The following is a 9,778-nucleotide window of genomic DNA, read 5'->3' as shown; positions in this document are numbered from 1 at the left end:
AAGAGATTGGAGTACTAGGGTATAGGATCAAGTTAATTGATTCATTACTTAGAAGATCACACAATCTATGAACCATTCAACATCACAACTGTAAGAAAAGTTCAAAACCGTTTGTGCAGTCTGCACCTTACATTAAAGAAAAGGTAAAACCGTTTTTGCAGTCTGCACCTTACATTAAAGAAAAGGTATGGCATAATAATCATCTTAATGCTGCACTGCCAACAATATCCACGATTTCTGTCGCACTTGGGTGATAGTGAGATGAAAAATTCTATAAAAGCTGGCTTTTCCTTGATGCTAGAGAATAGTTCCTGTTTTGATGAAGGTAAATCACTGATACTGAAAGCAGTAAACTCAAAGCTAAATTATTTCCTCGAACTGCAAATGGAAAGTTTAATTGTTATGCAACTGCATGAAAACAGTGGATTTTTGTTTGATTTCACATGTGTAGACGTTACAGATACAACAGATGTGTACATCACCTCATTGCCCAAACAAGAATTTAGTAAAGACTGGTTATCAAACCACATTTTCGTTTACATTCAATACAAAGAGTATATTTCCCATGTCATGGGTTATTGTGGAACTGAATTCCCCAGCAAGCCACCTCAAAAGGCACAATGTACCATCACTGATGAAATCAATGCTACTGCCTGTACAGCAAACAGTGCAAGGGATCAGTTTTATGCATGCAAAGGTAAATCAAAAGTTTTGTCATGCCTGTTTACCAATAAAAGTCCATCAGCATAGAATCAACCAGCCCATTAGTGTTACTAGTCGCACCATCCTTAGCTCAAGTGGAGAGCCATCAGACATGTTGACTAGAACAATGGAGACGAGAGAAGACAACTAGAAATCTGATGCAAGATGTGTTCGCCAGAGTGAAAGAAAGATCAAAGAAAATCGTTAGTCATACTTTTATAGTGTTGTACAATCATTGTATTCAAATGCATTGGCAATAATATTTGAAGAATCAAGAAGTTGAGAAAGAAAGTCATGGTCAATTTGTGGGAATGATATTAATATTTTAGTGATTTCATTAATTGGCATACTATATACCCAGGGGATCTAGTTGGTCTATGAGTTGATTTTGTAATAATGAAGTATTTGGGGACATGATGACATTGGTAGTTATTTTTATTGTTGACCAACTTTCATACTTTGCATTGTAAGATTATCAAAATAAAAAAATACCTGAAAATACAACATTATACATTTCTGCATACCTGTGATTGTTCTGTTAAGATACAAAAATATACATCTTTGCCTTATAATTATATAGTTACGTTCATATCAATCTTTGTAGCTTAATAAATGACCTGTTTCTTTCTTCAACCACTGTAGTTTTGCCTACACAAAACATACATAGTGTACTAAAATGGTTCCAAAGCACCTTAGACTAATAATAAACGTATTACACAATTTCTTACACACAAGATGGCTGACTTACCAAAGTATCTGCTATCCACTTCCTAGAATCAAGTTCTGAATTAGTTGAGGCTGGAAAGACCTAGAGAAAGAGTGTACATTATTCACCAGATATGATGGCTATAATTTGGAAATTCTCACTGGCATATTAATATGCTGTCCAACTTTTTGCACAAGTCCATCCATCTCAGCTGATGTTGCACGCAACACAGCCTGTAGGAATAATACAATGATTATTGCAACATATCCTGACTAGAATGTTACGTACTTCATACACTCTAAGATTACATATATATATATATAATATATAACTAGAGTCATAAACAGTTTCTTAATCAATATATGCAGGACAATAGGGCCAAGAAAACATACGTAGTGCATAAAGATCTTTAAGCAGTTATCTAGTGAAAAGTAAAGGTTAAGTAGATATTTTTAAATTGTAGCAATTGTGACCGGTTGAGCATAATCCGGTTGTTTTCATACATTCTTCAAATTGTTCTCTGTTATCAATAGTAACAAAGGAGTGCATGGACACCCTAAGTTTCTGCTTTCTATGATCAATGGTCTTGGATTTATAGCACTAGACAGTTGGAACAACAATAACTTTGATTTGTACAGTAACAATATGGTAAATAAATTACAGGTGTTTATTCCAACTCAAGACTGAAACGAGCTACGAAGATGGACTTGGTTCAATCTGTTGAACATGGACTGGCAAATCCATCATTGCTTTCCTCCATGTGAACAAACAAGAAGGCCATTCCAACAAAGAAATGATGACAGTAAAACTTTATTTATACTGCATTGCGACTAAGCTCCCATAACTCATGTGCCTTTGGTTGTACCATCACAAAACAAAGATTTTCTTACTCACACACCATGAACTCCAATGCTGCATAGGTTGCATTGATTTGAGCTTTGCTTTAGTGCATACCGAAGTGATTAAAATGTGCATAAACTTTTATTACGCAAGTGTACTTTTACCCAGTTTATTTCAACATGTTTTTGTAGCAAAACAGAATCATGCGAAAATGGTGAGTTTTTGCTCAGCCGATCACAATTATACTGGTGCCTCCTCAAACAGACAGCTATACATGTATGGTTACACACCTCATGGTCTTCAGCTTGTTGTACTATTTTCTTGTGTAGTTCTTGTAGTTGTAATCTTAACCGATCATTTTCCTCATCTTTAATCTCCACTTGTTCACGCTCCAGGGAAGCCACCTACAAGAAGATTAAATCTCAAAAGTTGTAAGACGTACACACTCCTTACTTTTTCTTCATAAAACCGTTTTGCCTTCATGTACTTCCTTCTAAGTTTTTCTGTGTCTTCAAGTGATCTAAACAGAAAATCAATACGGATCTTTACTAGAAGTAAAGTAAAATCATCCCTTAATACAGTAATAAAGTAGACACTAATAGAATATATTCAAATACAACAACCAACATTCTCTCTAATAAAAGCCATTTGGTAGCCAAGATTACATAAGTAGCTGTATTTGGTAAGCATAAATGATAAACAATTTACAGGCTATGATAAGTGATTTAACTGACAGAACATACACATGTACATTACATACTGTGACAAATCATCGCCAAATTTGTACTGGTCATCAAACATTTTGAACTGCTGTCTCTTCACAGCTCGGACAGTTGACCGTTCATCTGCTAACAGTACCTATACAAGCACAGGTATGAGAATATGCATAAATAATATTATGTAGCTGACACAACTACAAGACATGTGGTTCTCAACAGTATTGTTGGTAAATGAGTATGCGCATATTGTACTACTGCATACACGTGTATAAATACATGCATGCAAAAAGTATGATACCTACCTGGAGTTTACTGATTTGATTTTCCAGTTCAGTCACTTGTTTTTCATGTGCTTTAGTCAACTGCTCAATCTCGTTCAAGTGCATAATCTACAGCCAACCAATCAGGATGGTATTGACTACCTATAGTGTGTCGTGCAGGCTCGTGCAGCCAAGTACAGCTAGTGCGGACGAGCGACATACAAGTGTGTACTTTACAGGAACCAAGAAAATGCTGTTTTCACGCATTTGTAGTTCAATAGTGCCTGAACGGAAGTTAACCAATTTTGCTGTGGGAACGCTCTAGGGGTAGGGCACTTCCTATTCCAAATTTGAGTTGAATCCACCCAGCCATCACTGAGATATGCGCCTTCAAAGTTTGCCTTATTTTCTTCGTATTTTTCTTCATGTAGGAGCTTATGAGCCGCCGAAGGCAGCGAAGGAGCATGAAACTTACACTGCCTGCCAGGTGCATCAGAATCCAAATCAATCGCCGATTAGTTTCCATATAAGGAAAGTAAAATCTCGTTACTTGAAGCCGTATACGAAATTGTGAGTGACCAATGACACATAGCGATGGTAAAGTTGGCTGAGTCTTCCTTGAGGTCTTTCTCTTCTTTGATGGTGGCGAACTCATTTCTACTTCATGCGGCTGGACTGCCATTTGTGCATGATGTAAAACAAACACAGTGTCATGGAGCTCAGTTTCATGCTCTTTTGCTGCCTTCGGCGGCTCATAAGCTCCTGCTTCATCTTATGCTTCTTTTTTCTTCTTTTTGCTCCACTCGCTATAACTCATGCATGCTTTAGTCAATTTACTTCAAATTTGGAGGGTAATAAGAGCATCATGCAGTACAATTACAGCCCAATTTTCGTAGAGATCGAACTAAGAACAATGGAATTACGTGCAATTTAGAAAATTTCAAAAGCTATTTGTTGTCACGTCTACAGGGTAATCCGCTTGACAGACTAACTTGAAAATCAGTCTGTACATAGAGTTACTATCATACTGCAAACCTTTAGTGGTTTGAAAGTATTTAAAGTATTAGCTAAGGAGACATAAAGCAAAATTAAACAGGTGAATATAGCGTGATTGAGATACTCTAATAGAACAGTCACTGAGAAGTAAAAAAAAAAAACGTGCAAAAAACACCGGAAAAAATTCTGCAGGTTTTGAACCATGGACACCTATACATCCAAGCCCTTACCACTCTGCCACTGCCGTCAGTTGCTCACCTCACTTAATTTCTATCTTATAAATGAAAATTTCGGTTTAGCACACTAGAATGATAACTCATAGATCTATAAGTGAAATTCTAGAACATTATAATTATTATATGTGTTGTATTGAAGTGCTCACAAAACATGTGTGCTCTATTAGAGTAGCTACTACAAAAATTATGTAAATAGTGTGTCAAGGCCAACCATAGGCTGGCTTTGGAACTTGCAATTACAAAAAGAAGTGATATCCGCACTAAAACAGCTAAGCTGTGAAAAATGGTGCGGCCTTAAAATATCTTAGCCAAGAAATGACTGCAATGATGTCAATGCTAATAATATTTAATAATGGCTGTGTGCATTATTAAAATTTATTAGCATTAACATCATTGCAGCCATTTCTTGGCCACCACTTTTGATTTCACAACTTTTTAACCCAAGAATTTTAAGGCCGCACCATTTTTCACAGCTTGGCTGTTTTGTGTGGATTAGTATTAACAAGTATGTAATTTATATTTACTGTACCTTATTTACAAAGCAGCAATGTATTTGCATATGGATATTTTGCAACTTATACCTGCAGTTCCTCCATCTCCATTCTCAACTCTTGTTCTTTAGCATTACATGACTGCTCCAACTATAAATACACAATATGTGATCAACAGTAACACATGTATCACATGTACAGTGTATCACAGTTAAACAGTATGTGTATCATTTAAGGAGATAACTCTGCATACTTGTAACAATTGCTGTTGAAGTTTCTGCATCTCATCTTTGCTCTGATGTTCCTCCCTCTTAGAGGTAGCTAGCTGTACCTTCACTCCCTATAACAGCAGCAGCTAATACACATCTATACGACTATGTTTTGGGTATACCTGATAAGCTCTGGTAGATTTGGCCAGCTTCTTACTAAGTTCACCATTCTGTGACTGTAGTGTCCCCAATTCTTTCTAGGTGTAATAAACAAGTAAATGTGAAACACGATGTACAAGTGACTGTTTGATTAGAAAATCTCAAACTAGTTAGTGTGTGTACTATTAGAGTAACACAGCTTCCTATGAAGGGACATACCGCACAGCGTAATAATTTGAAAGGGGGGAATTTTGACGAACTCTCTATCTCTTGAATACTGACTAGGAAAATATTGACGAATGTCCTGCACCATAAGTGTTCTAATTAACTAGTCATGTGAGCTTTGACGGGGAAAATTATGACAAATGGCAAGCCTTTTGTCAAATTCGTCAAAAATTTTCCCCGTCAAATTATTATGCTGTATGGTATGTACGTATTGTACAAACGAAAATTAGAATACACTAATACAACATTCATACTAACAGCACTGTAGGGTATTCATGCACCATAGAGTGAATACTATAGTATGAAATACTGGAGATCTCATTCAATACTATCACTTTGTACAGTTCTTATACCACTATCAGGGATGTGCCTACAATGGTCAGTACCTACCATCACTCAAATACAATAGCCACCAATACCACTTAACAACCACTACAGATTCGCCTCTGACATACACAAGTTAAGCCGCCATTTCTTCTAAACCTGAGCATACCACTGCATTATGATTTTACTAAGACTTGTAGTGTGTGTTTACACTGTACATCGTATCATTTTTAATAATGTTATGTTACACACCTCTAATTTGGATATTTCCTTATTCTTTTGTTGGGTCACATGATCCAGTTCAGCTTTGATGTTGTCAGTGACTGTTGTGACCTCTTCTCTCAAACCAGCTAACTCCTGTAAAGTAGGGGAATTTGTTAACATGTACAGGATTTCTGCACCAGAATATTATTACAAAATTGCATGCGTGTGTATAGATACGTACAGAATAATTGACATTTTATTGGTGTACTGTGTGCATGCATGCCTGCATGTGCATGTGTGTGTGAGTGTGTATGCACTTGTGTGCATACATTCATGTGTACACATGTGTATGTAGGTATTACAGATATTACAGACATTACATACACACGGTTATACACATCTACACCATAAATACTTCAGTCAGTTGAATTTTGTCTGCCAATGTCTGCTCATTCTTTTCCCTCTCAGCAGTCAACTCTTCCCTAGCCTGTTAACACATAATCAGTACAAGGACAATAAATAGCACAGGACTACTCACCAGCTCTAGAGCTTTCTTAGTATGAGTCAAGTTTGTATTTAGATCAGTTGCAGCAGTAGCAAGCTCCTCATGCTATACAAAACACATTCTGATTAATATATTGTCCATTCACAATACAGCTAGTGCTTATTTATTGTTATTGCTAATATACATAATACGCGTGTTACTTTCAAAACTCATGGGAGCCACCTGAGGTTTAACAATTAGATGGTTTGCCACTAAAAAGGCACACTATGGGTACATGTGGAAACAATGGTACAACAGCATAAACAGCCAGCCGGCTACCTTTTTTTTTTTGGGTCACCTATCCAGTTAGCCACCCAGCAACCTTAGAAGGGCAATCATTTGGAAGGTTGGGTTCCATTACACACTGTACAAATGCTCTAAAGCTTTTTTACAAGATGTTTCATGACATGCTCCAATTTAAAGGACAAAATAGAAAAACACATTACCACTACAGAACCTACTCGGTGAGTAGAATAATGGTTGCTTTATTAGGGTGTATAATATCAGCAGTTCAGTACTTATACGTATTGTTATAATTATACACTTAACAACACAGCAAAAGCTACACATCTAAACAGTAAAGGTACATAAATAAAATGGAATCGAAAATTCACAGGATGACGTAACAAAATTAATGCAAAATGACCAAATTTTCTTCAAAAAGAACAAGTATTATTACTGCAGGATATTTACATATAGTAGATGTAAGTAGATGTGTAGTGAATAACATACAATCAGGATAAGGCGCTGATATAGTGACTTGGCAACAAATTCTATTAAAATACTAAACTTACCTTCATCCTCAAATCACTGATGGTAGTCTCATATTCTGTCATTCTAGTCTGTACAAGAAACATAAAAAGCAAGCAGCACAGTATGAACACTTAAAACACTTCATCAAAACAGTATACAGCATGGAAAGCCACACAAAAACAAACACCCGGAACCGCTCAGTAACAGAGAATTTGGCTACATGTAAGTACTGAATATTCTTGTAACAGCATTTTGACTAGTTATCCTACAAATTATTATGTACATGTCAGAGTTTATCCTATAGACATAACACAGTGACAATTCAACCAGCGAACATATCAAGTACGTAGGTCCAAACCATATTCAAGGTGTCTTTCACAACATTGTACTTTATTATAGCTATTTTAAAAAATTAAAAATTTTAAAAGGAAGTGGGGATTGGTATAATATACATGCTACAAAAAGTAAGGAAACAAGCTCAAAAATGTTACAGCTGAAATGAGAAATGATCCAGCAGTAAAAAGTAAGGAAACAAAATTAGACGACTACTTGCTAAAATGAGACACACTTTAATCCCTATACTTTTGGCTAGCATCTTGAAATGAGACCATCAAATTAGCCAAAAAAGTGTGTCTCATTTTAGCAAGTAGTCGTCTAATCTTGTTTCCTTACTTTTTACTGCTGGATCATTTCTCATTTCAACTGTAACATTTTTGAGCTTGTTTCCTTACTTTTTGTAGCAGGTATATTATACCAATCCCTACTTCCTTTCAAAAATTTTAATTTTTTAAATAGCTAGTTTGTTTACTTTTTTTGTCTAGCTAGCTATATTATACTCTTTTTGTTTTCCACATAGTATAAATATCACTTGAAGCAGCTTTCACCTTCGTACGCAATAAGCGCCTCTAAAAATAATCATCGTTTTGTCTTTTAAAGCTATTATAATAGTAACTGTTAAAGGCTTCAGCTACATTTCTAATGGTGATTTACAGTAAAACATCGCTGGAAAGCCCACCATTAAGAGTGGAACCCTCGCTTTTAGAAGTCTGGATCTCGAGGTGGATCTGCCCCTCAAAGACATTATTAGCTAGCTACCTCACAAAAAAGCTAAACTGGTAATTAAGACTATATAAAACGACTACCCAGCGTTATTAAATGCTAGAGACAACTCCTTGGGTACTGCACCCATTCACCCTCGTCTTACGCACACGTACTCACACTTCGTTAAAATCACGTGCTTGGGTTGTGGTGCACACCGCAACTATCAATTATCCTTCAAGAAGAACAAAGAAGCGAATGAATGATGAAAGCAAACAGCATGGTGTAGTGGACAGAACGTAATTGGAACAACAGATTCGTGAATCCGCCATTATTACCTTAGCTGTCTGAAATTTCTGGAGCTGTACACCTAGCGCAACTGGGTCTTACAGCAGGCAGGCAGGCAGGCAGGCAGGCAGGCAGGCAGGCAGGCAGGCAGGCAGGCAGGCAGGCAGGCAGGCAGGCAGGCAGGCAGGCAGGCAGGCAGGCAGGCAGGCAGGCAGGCAGGCAGGCAGGCAGGCAGGCAGGCAGGCAGGCAGGCAGGCAGGCAGGCAGGCAGGCAGGCAGGCAGGCAGGTAGGCAGGCAGGCAGACGAAATCCCGAAATTTTTAAAACTCACTGTACATCAAAATATTCGACTTTTCGCTTCGTTTAACCAAGGTACAGCATCATTACAGCAGTACTAGTGTATTCCAGGTGGTTTTTCGGGTAAAACTTATTGCGAGTCCGTTTTTTTAAGGTGCGAAAATCCACGAAACCATATGATTCCTTACTAACCCCTACTATACAGTACTATCGTACTGTATGATAGTGACTACAGATGTCAAGTAGAACCCAAACATACACAACCTCATTAATAACCATGTGAATTAGGTCCCAAACACAGCTAGGCAGGCTTCATGATTTCATTAATAAGACCGCCTTGTTGTAGTGGCCACATCAAGTAGAGTATGCCTCAAATATAGGTTCACACTACCTTCTAACTTTGGTACAGGTTTGGAGTTGATTGCAGCGTGAATCAATCAAGCTACATGCTGTGCTAAGCACAGATGAAGTGGGCAGGATATATACAATGAAAATGATTTGAGGTACATATACGTGACTCCAATAATTTAGAGCATACATCCAGTAGACTTTGTAGCTATTGTGCTGAGATACTCCTGAGCACTCAATGGTTTGATCACAGCAACTATATGTTGTATAGGTTATTTCAGGTGGTTCCACACTTTGGTGCTACTGTTTCAGTACTGTTTAATCAAAATCTTATTTATTATACATTCCGTACTAGCTTTATTGCATTGTTATTCAGAGAACATGACCAACCCAAACTCAATAACCTGATGGTTGCTAACCCAGGATAGTATGAAGGGTG

At 37.2% G+C, this 9,778-nt stretch overlaps 1 protein-coding gene across 1 annotated transcript in view; it reads right to left on the bottom strand.

The window, feature by feature from the left end:
* Positions 1–1,268: 1,268 nt before the first annotated feature.
* LOC136240618 (centrosomal protein of 128 kDa-like) overlaps positions 1,269–9,778 on the bottom strand; it is a 30,082-nt gene continuing 21,572 nt past the window's right edge. Inside the window, exons 14-27 of the mRNA XM_066031629.1 lie at positions 7,410–7,457; positions 6,610–6,681; positions 6,487–6,558; positions 6,120–6,224; positions 5,342–5,416; positions 5,204–5,290; positions 5,041–5,100; positions 3,270–3,356; positions 3,009–3,106; positions 2,702–2,768; positions 2,539–2,652; positions 1,570–1,641; positions 1,451–1,510; positions 1,269–1,350 (exon numbers count right to left, since the gene is read on the bottom strand). Coding sequence (XP_065887701.1) covers positions 1,294–1,350; positions 1,451–1,510; positions 1,570–1,641; positions 2,539–2,652; positions 2,702–2,768; positions 3,009–3,106; positions 3,270–3,356; positions 5,041–5,100; positions 5,204–5,290; positions 5,342–5,416; positions 6,120–6,224; positions 6,487–6,558; positions 6,610–6,681; positions 7,410–7,457 — 1,074 coding nt within the window. The 3' untranslated portion in view covers positions 1,269–1,293. The remainder of the gene's footprint in view (positions 1,351–1,450; positions 1,511–1,569; positions 1,642–2,538; positions 2,653–2,701; positions 2,769–3,008; positions 3,107–3,269; positions 3,357–5,040; positions 5,101–5,203; positions 5,291–5,341; positions 5,417–6,119; positions 6,225–6,486; positions 6,559–6,609; positions 6,682–7,409; positions 7,458–9,778) is intronic.

Source organism: Dysidea avara, chromosome 12, assembly GCF_963678975.1.
Source record: "Dysidea avara chromosome 12, odDysAvar1.4, whole genome shotgun sequence".
Taxonomy (NCBI): Eukaryota; Metazoa; Porifera; class Demospongiae; order Dictyoceratida; family Dysideidae; genus Dysidea; species Dysidea avara.
The sequence above is the reverse complement of the archived record's forward strand: the minus strand, read 5'-3'. Positions and strand labels throughout refer to the sequence as shown.